Here is a 25,030-nt window from a genome sequence, read left to right as displayed (position 1 = left end):
GGGGTGGGGGGTAATAGGAGCCTATATAAGAAAAAGCCCCAAATATCAGGACTGTCCCTATAAACATCTGGTCACTCTAGTTCCATCCCTTTGATCATCTTTGTCACTCACCTCTGGATCTATTCCAGTTTTTCTACATCCTTGCTATAAATGTACTACTCACACAAAAATCTTGCAGGTCAGAGAACCTTTGTTTCTATATCCATGCCAGTTCCACTTCTGTTGAAGATTGAACAACTTAATTCCTTGACTAAGGCTATGTCTACACTACAGCCTATGTCAGCATAACTTATGTCACTCAGGGGTGTGAAAAAACCACCCCCCAAGCAACATAAGTTATAAAGACATAAGCAGTCTTGTGCACAGTGCTACGTCACACCACAGCTTCTGCTGCTGGCGGAGGTGGTTTTATGATGCTGACGGGAGAGCTCTTCACCAGATGCGCTGCAGCTACACGGCTGCAGTGCTGTACTTAGAGACACGGCTTCAGTTATAATATTGTCGTTATTTTCAACTTTGAGCCCCTGTTCCTTTTCTTTTGGGTAGGTAGTAGGTCTATGTATTGCTTCCTTGTACATTTATTTCTCCACCTTTCCATAAAATCAAATCTATATCATTTCTCTGGAATTCCCTCATTCTGGTGTGGCACATAAGACGTCCCATCAAATTTGGCTCTATAATCGGGTTTATAATGCAGTTTGAGCAACGGCACTATATACCATAGTGAGGCCAGCTTTGAGTCAGAGTTTCAAAGGAAAAGGAACATTCTTAAGGCAAACTCAGATTTATCGACACAGACACTATGCTTTATCTTGTAAATAATTGCATATGGGGTAAAAGAGCTGTTTTTTCTGTGTTCCGTGGGCACCCAAAACTTACAAAGGGGGTTTCTGAGGGTGCAAGGAATACAACGAAAAGTGCTACATAAAACCAAATTTAATTCTGTCTATCCTTATTCTAATTAATTTCAATGTCAAACAAGAAGCACTCATTTGCTCACCTCCTGCTTTGTCTGACAAGATACTTGTCCCTCTTATTTGCCATAGATTGCTTTTTGAAATGTGACTATTTAGTGGATTCACAGACCTGCATGAACAACTAGAAACAATCAAAGTACAAAGGTTCTTGCACTACAACAGGCCATGTCCACCCTACAGGTGTATGGTGGTATAATTGCTTCCATCATTGTAGGAATTCCACCTCCCTGAGTGATGGTAGATAGGTTAACAGAAGCATTTTTCCATCGACCCAGCTGCATCTACATCAGGATTCTGCATCTACATCAGGTCAGCATTGCTAGAGCAGTCAATGGTGTGGATTTTTTCACGCACCTGAGGACCACGGCTATGTTGACCTAAGTTTTAAGTGCAGACTAGGCCTAAGTTCCAAGATGTGAGGACAGAGTCTAGCCCTGATTAACACCCTATGAAATCAATGAGATCATACAGGTTGTAAAGTTAGGGCAGAGTCTGCCCTATCATGTTTATTCAATTGTGTGAGTTCCTGATAGTTATTGTAGTTTTTCAGGCCAAATCCAAACTGGCTTCAATGGGACTATTTTGATGAGTGTAGCAAGCAGATTTTGGCCTTTGATGTTACTCAGAAAAAACACTTTAAACAATATCGGTAATATTTTTTTCAAACAAAGCAGAAAAAAATCAGAATCTCTTTGAGGTGTTTCATATTAATCTTGAAAGGCAGGAAATTGACACATTTAATATTGATGAGAGTGACACCAGGAAATACAAACTGAAACCTATGAATAATGAACCATGTTAATGTTTCTCATTTTAAAGGTTGATCAGCATCTGACAAACTGCATTACCTCTTTTGGAGTTAATTTACTCCCACGGAAAAAAGTAATAAAAAAGATTAACAGGATAGTATTTTTCCTGTCATGTTCAACTTAGGCTTGATCCAAAGATTTTGAAGTCAGTGGAAAGATTCCTGCTGACTTCACAGAGCCCTGGATCAGTCCCCTAGTGCAGTTATTTCACATACAACATGTCAGTAATGAAGAGAGAAATGGAATCAGAGCATTCCAAGAAAAGCTACAAAAGATAAATTAAGGCAGTTGTTTGATACAATAGCATAACCAGTTAAAAACAGGCAAAAAAATTAAAATAAAGTGAAGAATGGATTGATTCTCCTTAGTGCAAGTGAGAAGAGAATTAGGCCCAATACATACATGTTTTTTCTAGAAATATGGTAGGTAATTGGTAGCAACTGACAATTAAAAAAAGAAAAAGAAAAAGAAAAAGAGAAAAAAGTACACAATATGAGCCCAGGACGGTAAACTTTAGTCATCTGAGAAGCCTCACTGTAAGTAAAGACTTGTTAGCTTATAAGAGTAAAGGTTTCAGAATCAGACCTTGTATCTTCTGTGATCTCTACAAGAGAATAATCAGCTAAGATTAGCTTAAACTATCAGCAGATGTTACACAACAGAAAAACACTTTCCTGATGATAAAAATGAGAATGAAGAAAGAAGGTCTGATAGGTCAATTTCCATCACCGCTTTAATTTTGCTACAGTTACAGAAAATCATAGCATTCCATACATGGCCAGATTCTTAGCTAGTGTCAGTTGATTTAGCTCGAGTGACATAAAGGGAGGTCTGCTGATTTACCCCAGCTGAGGATCTGGCTTACAGTAAAGTTCACAGCTTTTGAATTTCCACTAGAAAAGTCAGTGATTTTATAAAGAAATCTTGGCACAATAAGGAATATAAAGGGACATGATCAGGTAGTTTTGGCTCATGCTTTAGGTTTTGTTTAAAGAAAAACAAAACAAAGAAATATTTTCCTGATTTTCGTTAAATTTCAGTGAAGGTTTTTACTTTAAATTTAACTCTTCTTCCATAGTGTCTGTCGGCAAATAATTATGTCTCCAATAGTGCATGTGAAGCACAAGAATATAACCGACTCAAAAGATATCTGGTTAATTTCACCATCCAAGGTGATTGAAGTGCAAAAGTAAACAAATAGCATAAAGGCTGTAAAGGAAAATAGATTATAAAAATTGGTTCATTTTACTAATTATTTTATTATGAAAATGAAAAACATTTAGAATTTTTTTTTAACCTTCATCCATCCTTATTAAGCAACAATGAATGGAAAAAAGATTCCATGGACATGATACCATCTTTTTACAATCAGCGATTTTTGTACTAAAAAGCCAATCAGATACATAAGTGGGAAATAAGCTACAGTGAAACCCATCACCAAGAGATGAATAAATCCAAACACTTACTTGGTGACTGGGGTCTGGCCCATTTATCTCTTCTGAACTGGTAGCCCCTCCATCACTTTTTACTGACTAAAATAACAAAGGAATATAGGTCTTCCAAGCTTTAAGCATAGATTCAATATTAAGTCAAAAGTCTAAAGGCTTAATTTAAGCACATCATTCCTAACAGTGTAAACGCAAAACAAAACTATCACATCTCAAACTATCTGCAAACACTATTGAAATGGGTCCCCTTCCATGGCTGTATCTCCAAGGTAAATTTTTGCATTTGTATTTCAATGCAGCACTGTAGTCTTTTGGAAGGGAATTTTCCTGTTGAAGGCTGTACAATATGAACAGTGTCTCAGTACATAGATGATTGTGATGTATGATAAGTGGGATGAATGGTGCTATCATCCCTGCCATCAAAGTTAACTAGGGACGTGATTCTAGCTTACAGCTTTGACAACTCGCCTCTATAGGATTATCCTCTTGAGCGGTTGTACTTGTACTTTATTTCTACATATATGCTTAAAGCTGCGGTTGACAATTAAAAACTGTTGAGATTTGCACATTTTCACCATTGCTCTACATTTCCCACCCCAATGTATTCTATTTTATGCCTTAAATCTCCAAGGAGTGTGTGCATATAGGCAACAGCTTGGCCTCAGCTCTTCTTGGCCAGAATAATCAAAGTAGACTCTGAGGCTGTAGCACAGGCAACGTGTTCAAAGTAAACCTTGACTCTGAATTACATTTTAAAAGAATGATCTGATATACCCATATTTTTATATGATATATAATTAGTTTTATGGGTGGATATGACAAAAGGACTCATTAAAATTTGGGTTAGCTTTTAGATTGGAATTAATAATTAAAAAAATTACTAGAACAGTGTAAAAGTAGTCAAAGTGTCTGACTGGGTTCTGTTTCCAATAATATAACATGTTATTCTGTTGCGCATTGCTTAGCCATGGAGTATTAAAGCATAAAGTGAACCCCAGTATTTCAAAGTTCCCGAGCTTGAATGTCATTTTTCATTGCATAAGTGCAGTGAAAACAATGAAAGGATGTGACTTTTGCTCTAAAGATAGACCAAGCGGATTTGTGGTTTTCTGCAGCTTGTAGATTTATCACTTACAACAACAATATTATCAGCTCAATCCTGAGTGCAATCTCGTAGCAAAGATCTCTTTTTGGTGTATGATTCTTTTCTTTTCTCTCTAGCTGTTGAAAATCAATACTAAATAGGAGTTTGTTCAAAAGCTAAAGATTTTAAAGGGGTTTATTATGGGTAACCAAATGTGGGGAAAACATTATTCTCTTAGGAACATGTCTTGGCTTGGTTGATCAATTACCTAGTTATATTAATGATGGTTGCTATCTGTGAGAAAGGTTGAAGAAATTTGGGAGAGGAAGCACTGTGTGATCTTTGTTACATTACAGGTTAGTACTCTAGTCCATGGTGTATGATGACTGTATAGCGATAAGATCGAGTTTGCGTTTCTTTTTCAGTGACTCTTCTTCATATATGTTTAAGATTAATTTTAACAAGTAAGTTTACCAAAATAGGAGCCACTCTACTGCCTTTTATAGGAAGGAAAGAAGAATAACTTTAACAAACCTTCAGTAATCTCTCATCATTCAAACTACGAATTATCATCAGTGGAGCATAATTAACCATGGGCTAAAACAGTGGTGGGCAACCAGTGGCCCGTGGGCGACACGCAGCCCGTCAGGGTAATGTGCTGGCAGGCCGCGACACCTTTGGTTTACACTGGCCATCCACAGGTACAGCTGCCACAGCTTCCAGTGGCTGCAGTTTGCCAATCCTGGCCAATGGGAGCTGTGGGAAGCTGTGTGGGCTGCAGGGACATGCTGGCTGCCACTTCCCACAGCTCCCATTGGCCGGAAATGGCGAACTGCAGCCACTGTTGCAGATGGTCAATGTAAACAAACTGTCTCAGTGGCCCGCCAGCAGATTACCCTGATGGGCTGCGGGCTGGCCGCAGGTTGCCCATCACTGGGCTAAATCCTACAATCCTTACCCAGGGAAAATTCCCATTTGTTTCAATGGAAGTTTTACCTGAAGACTTCACCCTAAAGAACTGCTCTGTTCTTGTGTCTCACTTTAACCAATTTAGGGCTGCTATTGATGGGCCCCTGAAGTGTTTCCATGACAAGAAGGGTGGGTCAACATGACAAGATAGCACACAGGGTGGGAACAGGGAATAACCTTGCTAAATACAGGCTACATTTTTGTGAGTAATGACTGTCAGTTAGAATTGGGACAGTGTAAAATACCTATATCTATATTTAAGAGGAAGTTGTTACTAAGGACTTGTCTATACTGGGAAATTGACGAGCATAGTTATTCCGGAATAACTCCCCACATGAGCACTCCATTCTGAAACAAAATGTGACTTTATTCCGGAATAATTACTCTGCTTCTGAAGCAGATTAATGATTCTGGAATAAAATCACTTTTTTATTTCCGAATAGTGTCCACATGGGGGAGTTATTCCAGAATATCTAAATTATACCAGACTAGCTATAGCAGAATAGTTTTTCTGGAATAGGTAAGAACAGAAGAACAGCCATACTGAGTCAGACCAAAGGTCCACCTAGCCCAGGATCCTGTCTTCCAACACTGGTCAATGCCAGGTGCCCCAGAGAGAATGAACAGAACAGGTAATCATCAAGTGAGCCATCCCTGTCACCGATTCCCAGCTTCTAGCAAACAGAGGCTAGGGACACCATCCCTGCCCATCCTGGCTAATCCAGTCAGTTTCCCCCACATAGACAAGAACTCAATCCCAGCTTTTCCACTGACCTCAGGTTTATAGCTCCACTCACTGTGGTCAGAGAAAGGAGAGAAATTTTATACTGTTCGAAAGTTTCCTCATAATATCTTCAGATATTCATGGCATATGATACATACTTGTTTTGATCAATTAAGCCTGAGTGGCAGGAGAGGACTTTGCATCTATGCTTGATCACAGATGTGGCCTATAGTTCAAGCAAAATAATACTGACATTCCTTTATGTTTAATATTGTTATAAGGGGTTGGAGTGAGTCAGTACTTGGTGGTGCATTCAGCCAGCCCTTCCCTCATGATTCCAGGAGGTGTTGTAATATTTATTCTACATAACAAGGTTTTAGGATTATCTCTCTGTGAGTCACTCTGAAGCTTAAAATGTATGAGTCAGTGTGGAATGATGGAAGCAGCTACAAGCATGGCTGAGAAGCTCTTTTTGTTCAGAATATCACCAGATTGAATCATAACCAGGTATCATGGTCTGTTACTATCCAATGTTTAGGTCTCAGACATTTATATTTCATGAATTACACCTGTGTGGTATACAGGTATGGTGTAGAGCTACGCCATGCTAAGAGTCCAAGGCCATTATGATATCAGAGGTAACTCAACCAAACACCATCCTTTCTCTATAGCTAATTTGCATGCAACAATTTCATTGATTGTATGAGGGACACTCTACAGCTGGGGTCCCGATTGCCACTCACACAAACCAACATAAATCTGCCAGCACAACCCCTCTGGGTCACACACCATCCCAACCAACACAATAACCCCAAACACATATAGTCCCTCATGGCAGCACACACCTCTCATCCACCACCCACACAAATCCACACACCTCCCAGCACAATACAACACAATCAGCACACACAACCGCAAACATCACTCTGAAGGCTAGAATGTCTGTTGAGTCAGTGTGAAGCAACAAACATGGCTGAGAGCGCTTTTTGTTCAGAATATCATTAGGTGCAATCATCACTGCAGTCTTCTACTGTCCAGTTTTTAAGTTGCCAGTGTTTTCAGATTTTTTATTACATATGACATTATGAATTACTCCAAGCGACAGTATTTCATTAAAAAAACAAACACATATTACTAGCCCTTACAATTCTAAATGTCAAGAAAGTACTTGACTGATGCTCATAATTTTAGTAGAAAAGCCCAACTACTATGGACTTGTAAGTGAGGGTTATGCTCTTGGCACAGTTTGAGCAGAGTAGCACCACTCAGGCCTTGGTTAGCCTTGATCAACCTCTGCCATCACTATATTGGACAAACCTCTCCCCTCCTTGCTCAACGGAGGAGCTGTAAGAATATTTCCACTGCCGAATATCCTGTGGACCATAGATGACAAAACATGTGGTCCATGGCATTTCTCAATAGGCACACAGGCAATAATAACTTGTTCCATTTCCTCTGTGGAAATCTAATCTATGAGTTATGAAAAAATAGGGATCTCCTTCCTTCACTGGTAATCAAAGATAAACTATATAAATCTTCATCAAACAACCTGAGGCTCTAACTTGTCTTTTGTGTTCCGCTTAGGAGAGAGCTCTTCTGCTCAACCAAAATGGTAGAAGCAACACTAAAACTGCTGTAGGCTCATAACATCTCCAAACCAGAGTTTTGCCTCCAATGAAAAAAGGACAAATTCTACCATTCTGGCATATAACTGGTTCATTTTGAATAATCTTTGGATGGCCACTGGTTTTTGTCCTCAAGCTGCCAAATTGCTCCAGGCTCAGGACCCCCATTTATGAAAAGTCCACCGGGGAGGTTATTGTTATGGGAAGTGACTGCTACCTTCACTCTGATGGGGAGGCCCACACTGCCCAAAAGTGGATTGCAGAAACTGGAAAGGGGTCTTGCCCATGAAGGCATGGCACGTCCTAATTCCTTGCAGTAGCTTCTCCCAACAGGTTTCATATAATCCTGGAAGTCTATGGTGACAATACTGACTGCCCCCTCCATTGCTAAGAATCCTTCTCTGAGTGCAGGGGATTAGCTGGCACTTGGCTGAAACCAGGATCTTTGATTTTTCTATTAAAAGTAATAATTCTCCACAACTGCTCCCTTTTAATGGAGGAAGAGGAACTGGTAAACTGCTTCTCCATCTGGAACATACTTTACCGACAGAGGAAAGTGTTAGAATCTCTGTAAAGATTCCAATTATGGAATAACCCATCATAGACTAGTGCTTGGTTGGCTTGTATCCATCTAGGCTCATATAGAGCCCCTGTCACCATAATATCTGAACGCCTTACAAACAATCCTTTCAGCACCCACCAGTTGTGGATAATATCTCCCTATTTCACAGATAGGGAATCATGGCACAGAGACATTGTGACTTCTCTAAAGTCACAGAGGAAATCTGTGGCAGAGCCAGAAATGAACCTAGATATCCTGAATCCTAGTCTAGAGCCTTAAATAAAAGACCATCCTTCTCTAAAGCTTCAAGATTGATATCTCTTTTTGGTTTTTGTGTGTAATATAATTGTGGATGTTCTCATTATCCATATAAAATATGCTCTGGTTTTGAATCATGCTGAATGCTTGGCCCTGATGATATCTTGTAGCAGAGAGTTCTACTGGTAAATTATTCATTCATTTATATAATATATATATATATCGAGAGAGAGAGAGAGATTTCCTTTTGAATAATTCTTAATATTGCTGCTTTTCATTTTTATTGAATTCTCCCTTGTTCACCTACCTCAGGAAATAGAGGTGAAGGATCCCATTACTTTTCTGACTCATCAGGTTAACCTGAAGGTGTCAAATGAAACACAGCATAGACAAAATCTCTTATATTTGTAGCAATTGGGAAAGTGAGAGCCTTTTGGATCCCCTTCCACAAGCAAAGCGGAAAAAGTAGAAACCCAGATAATCAATTTAAAATTAAGACAGTTCCTACTTCAACAATGTCAATAGCTGTAATGATATGTCCATTACCTAAAGGAATATAACAACAACAACTAAGCTAGAGATAAATCATTACCTAACCAAGAAGCTTGTGGCCATGCAAACACGAGGCCCTGCAACAGTCCATTCCAGATACAAACTCCCCTTGTAATAATCATTTAAGTATCAGAGGGCTTGAATAAATATTTGTTAAGATACTATCTTTTAAGGATTTATTGCCTGTTCCACCCTTGACAAGGGAACATCTAAGGAAGTGTCAGATGAGTTGGTGGCCTGTATCAAGTGTGTGGTACATCTTGTACAGCCGAGGGTATTTCTTTTAGTCATTTTTCACAACTCCAATAGCCTCCTTGCCACAGTGTCCCATGTTATGACTCTTTAGGTGTAGTATCAGAAAGCACATTTTGGCACTGGTTGGGTTTTCTCCTGTTTTGTAGGCGAGAGTTTTATGAAACAGATCTAAACCCGTAAGTCATTGCTTTAGCTTTAGGTCGTTGGTGTTAAAGATTAAACTCGTCACCCACATGTAGGAGGCATATAGGCTGCGGTGAAAAGTTGAAAGGTACAATCCAAACACAGTGGGCCTGGATTGTTCAGTCCAACACCCCATAGTGTCCCTCCTAGAGAGACGTACAGATGACATCAAATAGCCTTTGAGTGGAAATTACAGCTACTAGGTCCCCACAGTACCCAGCTGTTCTGTGCAAAGAGATTCCCCACCACACACATCTCTGCACAGTACCAAGCCCAACTGGAGCACAGGGACTTCTCCCTCCAGGTGACCCCCAGGAGTGGACGATCATGTCAGGGGAACAGGATGAGGTGGGGAGATATGAAGCTATAATTACCCAGCTCTAGACAACAGCTGGGGAATCCTAAACACTTCCTGCACATTTCAGCATGTGGTTATTTTTCGAAAAATGTTAGGAAAGGTTGTTGTTCATCATTTGTTACCCTTCTGCTTTTAAAAACTTTCATCCAGTTAGGGAGCAGAAATAACACCATGCAACTTAGGTGACCAATCACACATCAAATAATATTCCTACTCAATGTCTAGTATTCTAGGCAACCAGATGGATAGTATCCAATAAAGTGAAAATCATTCAGTGAAATTATTTGGCACATACTTCAAGAACAACAAAGGAAATCAGGGTCTGTTTGGGAATGATTGGATAAACCAAAATGGGCTAAATCAACAATAAACAGTTCAAAATGCCGTAGGTTCAGTTATGCAATTAGTACAAATCTGTTTTCAGCATGGAGGGGATATTTGTCATAGTCTTAGTTCCTTGTTTTTATTCCTTAACAATGAGGATAATATATCAGCGTCTTCCTCTTTTAAAGAAGCAGAAAACAGAGAAGCTGAGCCAAGACCAACTCCTTGCTCTGATTAGAGCAGTGTTACATTTAGTGCTTTTTAACAGAGTCTTGTTTGTTATAGGCATGGAAAAGAGCTTTATATTTAACCAGTGCTACTTTTTAAATTTTTCAGGGTGGGGGTGGGGGTGGGGGTGTCATGGTCATCTCAGAATTGAAGCCTGATGTACATAGCTGCTGATTCATATGGCCTGCTTTTGTAACAAGTTAGGCATGCATTTGTTTACAAGCTTACATGATCAATTGGGTGACAAATTTTTATGTAAAAAGAAAAAGAGTACTTGTGGCACCTTAGAGACTAACCAATTTATTTGAGCATAAGCTTTTGTGAGCTACAGCTCACTTCATCGGATGCATACTGTGGAAACTGCAGAAGACCTGCCTTATTGCATCGGATGAAGTGAGCTGTAGCTCACGAAAGCTTATGCTCAAATAAATTGGGTAGTCTCTAAGGTGCCACAAGTACTCCTTTTCTTTTTGCAAATACAGACTAACACGGCTGTTACTCTGAAATTTTTATGTGCAATTACCAAATGTCCATATGCAAACAAAGATTTGGGGCTGGAACTGGGATTAAAAAAAAAAAAAAAAAGCCCCAGTGAGTTAAGTGCCCAGTTCCCTTTGAAATTAAATGGTTGTTGGGTGCCTGACTCCCAACATATCGGAATATCGGAAACTAGATCCTAATTGTATTACTAATCTGCATGGTGTGCTGCATGCCTTCCATTCAGTCTACATGGGGAAGCAATTAAATCCCTCTTTGTTCAGTGAATGATAGTGGAAACAGGGAGTTTGATTGGATTGCAGTATTGAATGTGTCTATGTGTCAGAAAAGAAGCAGAAAGCTAGCACAAAAGCCAGGAGACAGCCAGAAAAGTACTTTTAGGATGGCCTTCCTTCAGAAGAAGCAGAGAGAGAAAGCACAAGAGCACTTTGGGGCAGAGTGCTCACTGGAAAGAGGCTTGGAAGTGCAAGCCTGCTGTGTTCAGGGAAACTGGACTTCGTGTACATTCTTTGTACATAAACAAGACTGCACTCAAGAAATACCTGACTCCATCATCAATTTCTCCTCCTAATGGAAACAACCCACAAAGCCCCAAGCATCGATTAACCACTCAGACCTGAGGGACAACAGTATGACAACTTGTTCTCTTTACAGTCCTTCATCTCCACGCCTCTCCATTTGTTTGTCTCAGCCACGTGTTTCATCATGTCACAGCCAAAATGGTGAGTTCTTTGGGGCTAGGACTGTTTTTTTTTTTAATTGCATGTCTGCACAGCTCCTAGCACGATTGAGCTCTGATCCTGTACTGGTACTTGTAGCTGCTACAATAAATAATTCTCCCCAATCTTCAGATCTACCATTCTGGAAGCTGGGGATCTCAGAAGTATAAGGATGCACAAACCATCCTCTTTCTTCTAGGAATACCCACTGCACAGAGGTCTAGGACCAGGACATTGTGCAGAGTTGCTCTGTCAGCAGTATGCCCCCTGGATATCCCTTATAAATCTTCAGGGAATTGGTTAAATCAGCTTTCTACCTGCTTTCAGCAACTGGAGCAGACCCGAGAATCCACATGTGTGCTGAAAAAATATGAGAATTTACTTGTGGCAATGGTATTTTCAAATTAGAGTGCAGTGGTCCAGCCAAATGCATACCTAACTTGTTAAAAGAATGTAGGGTGATCCAGATAATGGCTCTGTCATAAATATAAAAGGAAGGGTAAACACCTTTAAATGCCTCCTGGCCAGAGGAAAAACCCTTTCACCTGTAAAGGATTAAGAAGCTAAGATAACCTCGCTGGCACCTGACCAAAATGACCAATGAGGAGACAAGATACTTTCAAAGCTGGGGGGGACGACGGGGGGTTTTGGGGGGGAACGGACGACAAAGGGTCCTCTCTGTCTGTGTGTTTTTTTCGCCAGGACCAGAGCAGGAATGCAGGTCAGAACTCCTGTAAAGAGTCAGTAAGCAATCTAGTTAGATATGCATTAAATTCTGTTTTGTTTAAATGGCTGATAAAATAAGTTGTGCTGAATGGAATGTATATTCCTGTTTTTGTGTCTTTTTGTAACTTAAGGTTTTGCCTAGAGGGATTCTCTATGTTTTGAATCTGATTACCCGGTAAGGTATTTACCATCCTGATTTTACAGAGGTGATTCTTTTACTTTTTCTTTAATTAAAATTCTTCTTTTAAGAACCTGATTGCTTTTTCATTGTTCTTAAGATCCAAGGGTTTGGATCTGTGTTCACCTATGCAAATTGGTGAGGATGTTTATCAAGCCTTCCCCAGGAAAGAGGGTGTGGTGCTTGGGGGGATATTTTTGGGGGGAGACGTTTCCAAGTGGGCACTTCCCCTGATCTTTGTGTAACACTTTGGTGGTGGCAGCTTTTAACCTAAGCTGGTAAGAATAAGCTTAGGGGGGTCTTTCATGCAGGTCCCCACATCTGTACCCTAGAGTTCAGAGTGGGGAAGGAACCTTGACAGGCTCCGATTTCAAAAACTCTGCATCCACCTAATTTCTGCATACAGTTTCCACAATTGTGCATACACATATTTGAAAACATGCCATGACATGCTGGGCCATTATATGGTGTCAGATAAAAGCTAAATTCTATACAGCTATGACTCCATATCAGGTAACTACCTAACCAATAAAGCAGCATCTGAACCACCTAGCCAAAGCAGATAAAATGCTTTTAAAAGTCCCAGACCTGATAGTGTTTTAATCAGAGCAGCAGGTTAGTTCTATACCAGGACTGTTTTCTTTTCTGCTTCTTTAGGATCATTTGAAGAAGTGACCTCAACTGCAGTGAATGAGTGTACAATTGCCGGTTAGATTACTACACTGTCATTTGCATGTGCGTTTACCATGATAGTGGTTCGTGTCCATGGAAATAACAAGATACATGCCACTTATTACCTTGATCAGTTCCTTGTATGTTGTTTCCATTTCCACCCCACTTTGTCAGCAGTTGAGGGTTATATTTTGATTTTGTCTTTTTAGATTGTAAGATTGGTGAAGTAAGGGGCTGTATCTAGGTAGCTAGCCCCACTTGGGCTGACAATGGGGTTTGAACCTGAGACCTTCAGCATGCTAAGCATAACCCTCTGTCTCTGACCTAAAGAACCAGCTGCCTGATTCAAAGCCCACCAAAATTAATTAAAAGACTCCCATTGATTTCATTGGGCTTTGGATCAGGCTCTATCTCTGCTACATAGGAGCCGTTAGCTCTAGCAGACCCATAAACGCTTGTGGAGCAGCCACTAGAGGGAGCTATGTAACAAAATAAACAGTGGGTGACACTTTTACAGCACCTAGCACATTTTGGGCTCTACAGAAATATAAATAACAATATTTTATGTGTAGTAATAGTAATTACACATGCAAAGTAGCCACACAAATGTTTTCATACTATTACAAGAGCATTTACATGCCTCTGGTCAGTTATAAAGATTGTCTCCATTATTTACATATGTAGCTTTCATTGCTGTATGCAAGCAGAATTGTAAACTCATTATGAGAATTGCTTAAAAAGTTACCACCCACAAGTTTTGAACAAGGCTCCCTCAGATCCTCTTGTTCAAAGATTCTGCTTACCAGTTTAAAAAACTTCCTCAGGTTTGTTTTGGGGTTTTTATTTTCTTCTCTTCTAGGTTTTACTTCTGCAGTTTCTGGGCTTTTAGTCTCATCTTTGTCAGGAGCCACTGCTTCTAAGGATGCCTCCGCTTTCTCATTGATTACAACCTCTGTGTCTTCTGGTGCAGTCTAGGGTTATTTTTGACAAATATTAAGAAGGCAGAAAATCATTCATCTGTCATACTTTTTAAATCAGTACTTTTTTGTAGTGCTGTTATAATGTAACAATGATGTCTTGAGTTAGAAATGCAGGAATTCTATACAGAAAGAATGAACATCAGGTACAATTATTCTATGAATTGCATTACATCCTTTAGGGCCCCCAGTCAGGAAAGCACTGAAGCATGTGCTTAAGTCCATCCCTATTTAAGAAAATGCTTAAATCAGTGCGATTTAAGCGCAAGCTTTGTTAGACACGTGTTTGAGAACTTTCCTGAAAAAAAGTGCTTTCTTGAATTGGGGCTTTAGTTCCCAAGTACAATATTCACCTTTACTCAAAATTTAAAACAAAAATGTAATCAACATAGAATGTGAACACTTACAGTGGTATAAATCGGGAGTAATTTCATTAAAGTCAGTTATACTTCTCTAAAATGGGCATGAGTGAGAGGAGGATCAGGCCCAGGGGTTTGTAAACAGAAATGGGAATAAGATTAAATAACTTGTGAAAACAATAGTGGGTCTAATTCTTCACTGGCTTTCACCGGGATTAGTCACTCTCACCAGTGCAAAGGAAATCTGGGGTGGATGAAAGACATCAGACTCAGAATTCTCAACTCAGTCATATCAGTAGTGCTCTCCCATCCCCCTCCCCCCACTTTGCACAGGTGTAAAGAACTACATGAGCTGCAAGGTAATGGAGAATCAGATCCATTATCTTACCAAGATCTGGATCCTATAGGGTCTAGAACACCTCCTGCGTGTGCTCAACTTCCACTGGAATTCATGAAAGTTAATATGTGCTCAGCAATTTGCAAGAGGTGCTCTGCATTTAGCAGGACTGGGGTCCAAATGAGCTCTAAAGTATTAATGAAAAATTGTGTCTATGAATGCCTCATTCCACAGTCTACTTAGGGCCACACCTCTGAGAGCTTATCGTGTTCAAGCAAACTTCACAATACAGAGAACACAACCAGGAGGAACATAGGTGCCTCATTGATGTATGGATGCTTCAGATCCCACCTGGGTATAGGCTAAATGTGCATTTCCTTGGCTGACTGCTCTCTCTTTTATAACTGCGCAGGTACATAGGTGCTGGAACTAGGTGTGCTCCTGCACTCCCTGGCTTGAAGTGGTTTCCATCATATACGGGGTTTACAGTTTGATCAGTGGCTCTCAGCATCCCCACTATACAAACTGTTATAACGCTCCTGCCCAGGTAGAACCTCCCCCCCAAAAGGACTTTCTCCTGTGCACTAAAGAAATGTTAATTAATTCGGAACTCAGAGTCACCATATAGAGAAGCATCTTCCTTTCTGTTTTAGAGACCAAGCTATTCTCATGGAAATAACCTGAATAATTTGATCTGAACCCAGCCTTTGCAGCATTTTACAGCCAATTGCAGAATGATGCATAACATCATAAACGCATCTTACTTTGCATTCAGCCCCTTAAACACTGAACTAAAACGAAAGTAGTTACACTAGACATTGACATTTAGACATGACCTGTTGTTTACATTGCCAACAAAGTGAATATAATTTAAAATATTGTACAAAGCAACTGCTGCAAATGTGTCACATCGATTTATAGACATTCATGCAATATTTATGTACATTGTATAGAGTTACTTTTAATGTACGAGCCTATATGGTGACCTCCTCTTGGTTTACACACTGGGGATTGAATTGGGGACCTAAAAAGCATGAGCTGCTACAGTTTGAACTAAAGAACCACGGCTCTATTGCTATAGGCTGTAACAACTGCTATCCTCCGTGTCCTGGGCACAGAGGGGAACGGTAACATGCACACGCGGGTGCCCATGGTATAAAGCACATCATCTGGATTTTTGAAAACGGGGTTGGCGAAGTGCATGAATAATCTGCAGTAAATAATCCTGATTGTCTGGATATAATGCAACTTTTGTGGGTGAAATGCATGGAGACTGGTGCGGGAGGGTTACAGGGGAAGATATCTATTTCACCCCCCCACCCCATCTCAAAGGCTCTACAGCACAACCCCCCCTTCCCCATGACTGTTCCTTCAGCTGGTGAATGACAAGTGGCTGTAGGCTCTCTGCACCATGCATGTGAAGGGCCCACAGGAGCTCTATAATTGTTCATCCCTACTGCCAACGCTGCCCTTTCTTACTATTTTGTTTTGATCATTTGGACCCATTAAGTGTTCAACTGCAGCTTTGCTACAAGCCCCAAGGGCATAGTCACACTGCCTCAGGACCAGGCATAGTCAGTCTGGTTACTGGTTCTCCCCAAGCTCCAGGAGAAAGGTAATTTGAGCCAGCCCTGTACCTACAGATAACTTCCCCTGCCGCTCCAGCTCCACTGCTCCAGAGAGCACACTTGAGGGGCAGAACCAAGGCTCTTCTAATCCTGCTCTTGCCCACCCATTCCCTGCCAACCTGCATGGAAGTGGGAGTAGCGACCCAGTGCAAGTTGTCTCTCCCCACCCCATGCTGCCATTGGTAATGTGTGTATTGACCTCCTTACTCCCCTGCTCAGGTACATAGCCATGGTCACAACTGTGCCCTACGTATCTACAGGCAAAATTTTGCCATCCTGATTCACACTGCATAGCACCTTCCCACACAAGTAGTCCCATTAATTGCAATAATACCCCTAACAGCACCCTCCAATGTAAGTATGACAGGATTGGACCGTATATTAGTTCAGAGAAATTAGCCTCAGATTTCCTAGCATGCATTGAAACAGATTGTAATATATTGCTAAACACGGGTTTGTCTGATCTATTTTTTTTCCTGGGCATTTTTTTCCTTTTTCAATGGGATGAACGGTATTTTGATAGGAATCAAGATTAGATGTTCACAATCGTAACTTTTTCCAGCATTACATTTAATTGCAATGTTCCTCTTCTAGAAATTCCTGTGTACATCTAAAATGTGTTTAAAAATTACTCTGTGAACAGAATTTAAATGTATGAAAGTTAATTAAACAGTTAATTGATAGTAATAATTTTAATCTGTATTTCTATTTGATCTGCATTATGAATACACACAATCAATTCACCATTTCTTTGCTAGAAGGAAACGGATCATTGCATGAGCTGGAAGAATGGCTCAGTAAGGCAATGACTTAGCTTCAAGGAGCTCATCTTTCAAAGATTAGCATTTGGAATCCTATTACAGCTACTGCTGTTACAGCTGCAGCCCGAATGAGTTTTCTCTCAAGCGCTTTCTGTGCAGGGGGTTTAGTTTCTCTAGCGATAACAATTCCATCCTGGGAGGAAATGCCAAATACTGGAGGGAAGGAAGGAAGAAAGAAGTGCTGCTGTCTGTTAGAAAATATTAAGAGATAATCAGCCATTCAGAGGGATTAATTTGTTGAATATTCCATGCTTTACAACATTATACTTACAGTAGTGAGGTACTTTTATTCATTGGTCACTGGACTGTACAATTTAAGAGTAGGTAATTTAGAGTCAGAAAAATTTAGGAAAATTAAATAAAACTTCCAATTTAAAAATAATATCAAACCTATTTTATAAACGCAATTACAGAGCCAGATTTTTTTAAAATAGGCATGTACAAAATGCACATCTAATTTTCAGTGATGACAACTGCATATGAAATCTCTCATTTTACCTGAGCAATGTTGCTAATACACATTTTAATTAGGCATCCCACAGTGTTCCTGAAGAAATTATAAGGTGCCTTGTCTGGAGTTCTTAGCCTGCTATTAGGAATGATATTTTTATAATAATTTGGTTATAATTATTACGAGGAAGGAATCCTGTACAATTGCATATGTGTGTGCACATACCCTAGAACCCCCTTTTATAATTTTCAAAGTTTTTAAAGTATTTCCATTAACTTGACCTGGAGGTGGAACTTTGTATACAGTTATCACATCAGGGTTTCTTTATACTTACAAATATACATCAAATCTAATTGTTTTTAAATGCTAGATATGTGCTGGCTTTGGAACTCAGGTCAGATCTGTGAATTATTTTTCAAATGTAGATGTTATTATATAATTACCCGTTACTACCGCATTCACACTTTGCATTACATACATGTTGATCCACTATTCTCAGTCAGAACTTTGTGTGCACTTTATAGGTTGTACATTTGTGTGCCTAATTTGCACAACCCAGTACTGCAATTGTCAGAGCTTCTGTGTTAATTGATCATCACAGGTGAAATTCTTACCCTCCTGAAATCAATGAGAGTGTTCTCATTGCCTTTAACCGGGTCAGGATTTCACCCCATGCTTCTAACCAGTGACTGATAGATGAAATCCCTATAGCCATTTTGAGTGCTGTTACTAGATGTGTGTGTACATATTGGATGCACAATTGCATGTGCTTTTGTCATATTATACCTATTTTCTAAAACCCCTCAGCCTGAGTCACAGGGTTTGTGTATGCTACCGAGATCCATACCGGAATAGCTATGCCAGCATAGCTCTGTATTGTAGATGCAGAAGAGGTTTTTCTGTTGGTGTAGGAACATCACCTCCCTGAATGATGATAGCTACATTGACAGAAGCTCTCTTCCATCAACATAATTGTGTCTATGCTGTGGGTTATGGCTGCACAGCCTCATCGGTCAGGGGTATTTTTTTTTTTCACATCCTGACTGACATAGCTATGCTGATATAACTTTCAAGTGTAGACCAAACTACACTCTCTCTCTCTATTTCCTATAGCATTGTATACTGTAGATATGCCGCTATAGCTTCTGAATTACAGGCCTGGCCTGTTGTTTCAGCATGATGAATGAGACAGGAAAATGACTACCCTCATCCTGTCAAGATCTATTTTGTGTGTTATACTTACAAAAATGCATTTGAGAGTTACTTATTTTCCTTCAGCCCTTTCATATTATGCTTTACATGCTATAATGATGATTTAACTTTCAGATCTTATTTTAAAATACTTCACTCCAGAAAATGAAACTCCTTCTGACTGTGCTTTGTAAATAAAAGCTGAAAGAGAACACTGGAGCTGCTGTACAAACTGCAAAATCCACTCCATTGCTGCCATGACATCATAAAGGAAATGTCACTCCTATAAGTACAAAGATAGTTTCCAAACTGCTGCTGTGATTCTGTTAACTTACAGTTTTATTTCACATCTTGGTTGACATACCGATGCTTGGCTGTATTTAGTTTTTCCGTGCAGGATGTTTCAATGGAATGCAAAAGCTTTTAAACTTACACACAAAGCAATAAAGGGTCAAATTCTTACTTTCATTGCAAAGTATGAACAATTGGGCTCTGTAGTAGGGACTCCATGCATGGGTTGGGGGAGGGCACTGGACATAGAAAACCGAAATCTTTTATAGAAGACTTCTCTTCTCGAAACCCTGTTAATTCATAAGGGGTTAATACCCAATAACATATTCAATATTTAAACAGTTATATTCTTCATACCATTAAACTTCAAGAGGAAGTATGAGCCACTGGTTACTTGCCTGGGATTCTGGAGATTCATAGATACTAAGGTCATAAGGGACCATTATGATCATCTAATCTGACCACCTGCACAACGCAGGCCACAGAATTTCACCCACCCACTCCTGCGAAAAACCTCTCACCTATGTCTGAGCTATTGAAGTCCTCAAATCGTGGTTTAAAGACTTCAAGAAGCAGAGAATCCTCCAGCAAGTGACCCATGCCCCATGCTACAGAGGAAGGCAAAAAACCTCCAGGGCCTCTTCCAATCTGCCCTGGAGGAAAATTCCTTCCCGACCCCAAATATGGTGATCAGCTAAACTGTGAGCATATGGGCAAGATTCACCAGCCAGATACTACAGAAAATTCTTTCCTGGGTAACTCAGATCCTTCCCTACTCTGCCACAGACCTCCTGTATGACCTTGGGCAAGTCACTTAGGCGCAGGAGGGATTCATTGCTCAGACAGTAATTTACACAAACCTCTCACCATTTTACCTAAGTTTTCTATTGAAAAAGGAACAGGGAACAATAGGAAGTTGGACTGCAATGGGAGTTAGGCACCTACATATCTTTTGAGGATTTGAGTCTTAGGGCTTGTTGAAATGATGCATTAGTCCAGGGGTTCTTTCTGAGGTCCCCCCCAATATGCTATAAAAACTCCATGACCCACCTGTGCCACAATGTTTTTCTGCATGTAAAAGGCAGGGCCAGCATTAGGGGGTAGCAAGCATGCATTTGCCTGGGGCCCCACGCCACAAGGGGCCTTGTGAAGCTAAGTCACTCAGGCTTTGGCTTCAGCCCTGGGTGGCGGGGCTTGGAACCCCAGGCTTCAACCCCATGTGGTCAGACTTTGGCTTGCTGTGGCCCAGGACAGAAAGTCTAATACCGTCCCTGCTTGGCAGATCCCCATGAAACCTGCTTGGGGGCTCCCCAGTGGGCCCCAGACCCCTGGTTGAGAACCACTGCATTAGTCCACACCAGCCAGGCTGTAAATTCTAGAGCACACTAGTGTGTGGTGCACTAACTATCTGTGTGAACCCTGCTGGCTCACACTTAAAGCTCCCCAGTGCATGTTGCTGTACTGGGACTACATCAAAGCTCACCAGGGAACTTTAAGTGTGAACCAGCAGGGTTCACGCAGACAGTTAGTGCACCACACACTGGTGTACAATGGAATTTACAACTCCAGTAGTGCAGACTAACACACCATGTAGACAAGCCTCATGTCTCTGTTTCCCATCTGTAATATGGGAATATTAGTACTTCCCTACTTCCCTGGGGTATTGAGAGTCATTCAGACACAATAATAATGGGGGCCATGTAGGTACCTAAGATTAAGACAGAAAGGACATTGGTCTATGATCCCTGACTTTGGATATCCCAAATGGTTTCTTTTTATAGTTTCTCGGCAGGTTGTAGAAAAAGGCTCTGAAATGTTGACTTGGATTGTAAGTAGGATTTAGAGTCCATTCACAGGGTGGTATTTCATCCCACATTAACTTTTATAATAGAGTGCCGAGAAAGGTCAAAGTAGATTTCTTTTAGTAATGGATGAACCTGTTGGGATTATTGTTCAGTTTGGAGCTGCAAAGCAGCAATCCCACAAAACACAGTAAGAACATCCCCAGAAATCAGGAGTTATAAATGATTTGATTTTTCTTTTGTGAGAACTGCCAATGCTATTAATATAGTATATATTATACACTTATTAATATAGTATATAGTAGTTATTAAATGAGAGTATTGGGAAGTCATGCTACATTGTATTCTACTTACTTTACTTATGCTAAAGTATACATCCCACAATACCTTTTAACAGTATAATTCAGCATTTGGCATAGGCAGACAGGAAACCTGTCAATGTCAAGATACATAAATGTTCTGCCCTGGTACAGGCTTGGGGTGTGCCTCAACGCCCATTGGCACCAGGGATGTACTGTCCAAAACAAAAGACAATGAAAGGACAGAATTGGTTATGGATGGTCAATAAACTTTGAATGATTTTACATTAAATTACATTCTCCTCTAGGGATTGGGCCTGTCTTCCTCTGTACTCAACAAAGCAATAATAAAAATTAAAAATGACACTATGTTCTGTGATTAGTTTTAAAAGGCGGACTCTACAATTTGTATAATAATAAATTATAGGGAGAACAATTTTATCAACTTTATTTGTCTTGAATACACGGTGATATTCCTATAGCCATAAATTACATTGACTGAGCTTTCTGGATTTATAAGTCGAAATTCTGCTGTCAGTTACACTGGGGTAAATTGGAATTAATTTCACAAAATTCAAGAGTTACTCCTGATTTACACCAATGTGACTGAGCTTAAATTCCTTAAAAAGAGAGAAAACAGACTTTGCAGAGAGCAAGCCCAATCCTTAGAATAGTATTTCAAGGTAAATACCTTGTTTGAAGGAATAAAATGAAATCCACCCACTAGCCTCACTATTACAGAGATACCATTCTATTTTTATTATTTAAAATAATAATTTTCTCAGCCTCTTATAACCGTATTTTACAGCTTTTTTGCTTCTTTGTTAGTTGGAAAGTACTGTTCTGCTTCCTGTAAGATACTGTTACCTGTTTCTTTTCCTATAAAAACTTAAAGTGGTAATGGTGGTTTGTGCATAAGTTATTGTCTAAGCTCTGAATCCTTCCTCTGACTTACAAGACTTTCAGGCCTTCCTACGATTCAGTAATTGGTGTTGTACCAGTACCCTGGAGTTTTCAGTTCAGTGTTTTCTTTTATGTTAGCACTATACAAAATGCAGTGAAACTGAAAATGTAATTTATTTTTGGGCCTGATGTAATGAGCTGGCTATAAGGCTTTGTTTCATTTCCTGAGCATCCTTTCTTACGTTTAACGTAAATCCTATACTTTGCCTTCTGTATTATTCTCACATGGTAGCTTGAGCTTGGTGCTCTCTATCTGAGTCTAATCTCCACCCTGCATAGGACTCGACTTTTCTATTTTTCTTGGGCCATGCATTTCCTAGCTAACAAACCAAGCTGTATTTTCTTTTAATGCATAAGTATTAATTAATGAGTTCCTCTTTTGCAATTTTTTAATTTAAAAAAAAAATGCAGCTGAGTGTGATTTTGATCTCTACTGCTTAAGAGGCACATGGCAGAACTCAATAGCCCAGTGGGAGAAGTAGAATGGCTTTAAGCCACTTTTGTGCCCTTCTGATTTTGCGTGGCCCCTGTGTAACTTAGAAAGGTTCTGTTTAAGTTATTGCAGTCTGTCCCTGCCGGCTTGTGGGAAGTGGCGCTGTCCAGAACCTCTATAGTGCTATATGCTATGGCCCAGCTTTTGATACACGTCCCAACCCTAGCCCCACCCGAGCATGCCTGCTACATTAGGACTTTCAAGGGGCTCCTCAGAAATCAGCTGTGCCTGTTTTTCCTAGTTACTATACAAGGGATCTTTCCTTTTAAAGCCCCTTTATGTTGCTTTGGCCCCTTGAGGCAGGATAAAAAGACCAGAGTTCAGTGATATCCTGACCCTCGACTCCCATGCAACTTTGCCAGTAGTACATTCTGTAGTGGAGGTTGACAAAGCGCTTCAGGGACTCGATAAGGCCTGGGCAATACATTATAACCACCTTCTCCACCCAAATATTCATTTTCCTTCTTTATGGCACACACCCTTCAGGTACTGTTTGCTCTGCAAATTCCATGCTAATGACTCAGTGCTGAAGGTTGCTGTTTAGTACATGCTTATCATACCTGCTGGACAGCTTGCTGGCTATACTGTCAATAGATGAAGCCTCCCATCTCAGTAACAGAGGCAGGTCTTTTGCTGATACATCTATGACCTCAAAACTGTAACTACTTCAAATTGTGATTTTCCCCTCCAGAATGTATCCATTATTTGAGATAATTTACTGACTAATTTCCCTGAATTCTTCTTAGCCTGCAGCTTGTTTGTAATCATTCTATATTCAAAATGGCCATGTGGTATATTTCTATGCCTAGATACGTTCCAGTCCTGGAATCAGGTTTCCAGTGCAAATACTTGTAATTACAAATGCAAAATTTGCTTTTCCATTAATATTCACCATTTGCTTAAAATATAGAAAGGCTACGTTGGCAAACATTTCAGCCATTTGTGAGAATATTCCTGGAAAGTGATCACAAAATAGGGCCAAACGCAGCAGAAGTGAATTAATTTGGAGAAAGAAAAGGAGTACTTGTAGCACCTTAGAGACTAACCAATTTATTTGAGCATGAGCTTTCGTGAGCTACAGCTCACTTCATCAGATGTATACCGTGGAAACTGCAGCAGACTTTATATATACACAGAGAATATGAAACAATACCTCCTCCCATCCCACTGTCCGTACTGCTTTTCTTTTTGCGAATACATAGATAAGCTATTACCAGCAGGACAGTGGGATGGGAGGAGGTATTGTTTCATATTCTCTGTGTATATATAAAGTCTGCTGCAGTTTCCACGGTATACATCTGATGAAGTGAGCTGTAGCTCACGAAAGCTCACGCTCAAATAAATTGGTTAGTCTCTAAGGTGCTACAAGTACTCCTTTTCTTTTTGCGAATACAGACTAACACGGCTGTTACTCTGAAACCTTAATTTGGAGAGTTAAACAAGCATTCACAGATATTATTTTGCACTGTTTACCGAGCTCTAATTAAAGCATTAGCACTGCAGTCTGTTGACAGTCACTTCATTAGTTATATTTTGAAGTGAAAGCTCCTTTTAGAGACAAGCATTTTAGATTCCAGGGAGTCCTGCTGGAAAGGGAGAAGTAACTGGATCTGTTTGTTGATTGTTTCTGTTTGTTAGTTCAAAAGAAGCACTACACATTGGTGTGAATTACACACACTTATTTTGAACTGCTACTAGCTTCTGCTCTCTAACAACTAAGGAAAGAGAGCAATACGTTAAGTATGCAAAAGGAGTTGATAAAGTAAAAATAAAAAACAACAAGCAATATCTCCAAAACAACTTGAGTTTCAGGCTAACCTATGAGGGGGGAAATCATTTTGTGCCTTTATGCACTCCTTTGGCCTCAGCTGATTAGGTCACCAAGATTCCTGGTTAAAGGAAATATAATATATTCCTCTATCAAGAAAACCTAAGGAAGTGACACAAATCTTTTGCTGGTAAGGGATAATCATTCAAACCAAACAGGTAATTTTATTTTTTTAAAAACATCTAAATATAAAATATAAATATAAATATTCTGTTCTCAGCGACACCCATTTATATCTCTAGTAACTCCATTGAATTCAGTTCTCCCTGGTCAAATCAATGGAGTTATTATGGAGTTTGCACCAATGTAAGGTTCAGATTTGACCTACAGTACCCATTTCTCAAACAGAGAGAAGAGTGAGATTTTCAAAAGACAAAGGGCCTAATTTCCCACTGGTTTATACCCACATAAACAAGATACACTTCAATGACTGTAAAACAG

The 25,030-nt window shown here is 39.9% G+C and overlaps 1 protein-coding gene across 8 annotated transcripts in view; it reads right to left on the bottom strand.

Moving 5' to 3' along the window:
* BCAS1 (brain enriched myelin associated protein 1) overlaps positions 1 to 25,030 on the bottom strand; it is a 95,495-nt gene that overhangs the window by 10,173 nt on the left and 60,292 nt on the right. For 4 of the 8 annotated variants that reach the window (XM_075118754.1, XM_075118759.1, XM_075118756.1 and 1 more), the window contains 2 exons: positions 13,953 to 14,120; positions 3,253 to 3,318 (listed from right to left, as the gene is read on the bottom strand). The exons of 1 other annotated variant lie outside the window; for it this stretch is intronic. In XM_075118754.1, coding sequence (XP_074974855.1) covers positions 3,253 to 3,318; positions 13,953 to 14,120 — 234 coding nt within the window. The remainder of the gene's footprint in view (positions 1 to 3,252; positions 3,319 to 13,952; positions 14,121 to 25,030) is intronic. 3 more of the 8 variants (XM_075118755.1, XM_075118760.1, XM_075118757.1) reach the window with 2 other exon arrangements.

Source organism: Caretta caretta, chromosome 13 (assembly GCF_965140235.1).
Source record: "Caretta caretta isolate rCarCar2 chromosome 13, rCarCar1.hap1, whole genome shotgun sequence".
Classification (NCBI taxonomy): domain Eukaryota; kingdom Metazoa; phylum Chordata; order Testudines; family Cheloniidae; genus Caretta; species Caretta caretta.
This window is presented reverse-complemented; position numbering and strand designations above follow the sequence as displayed.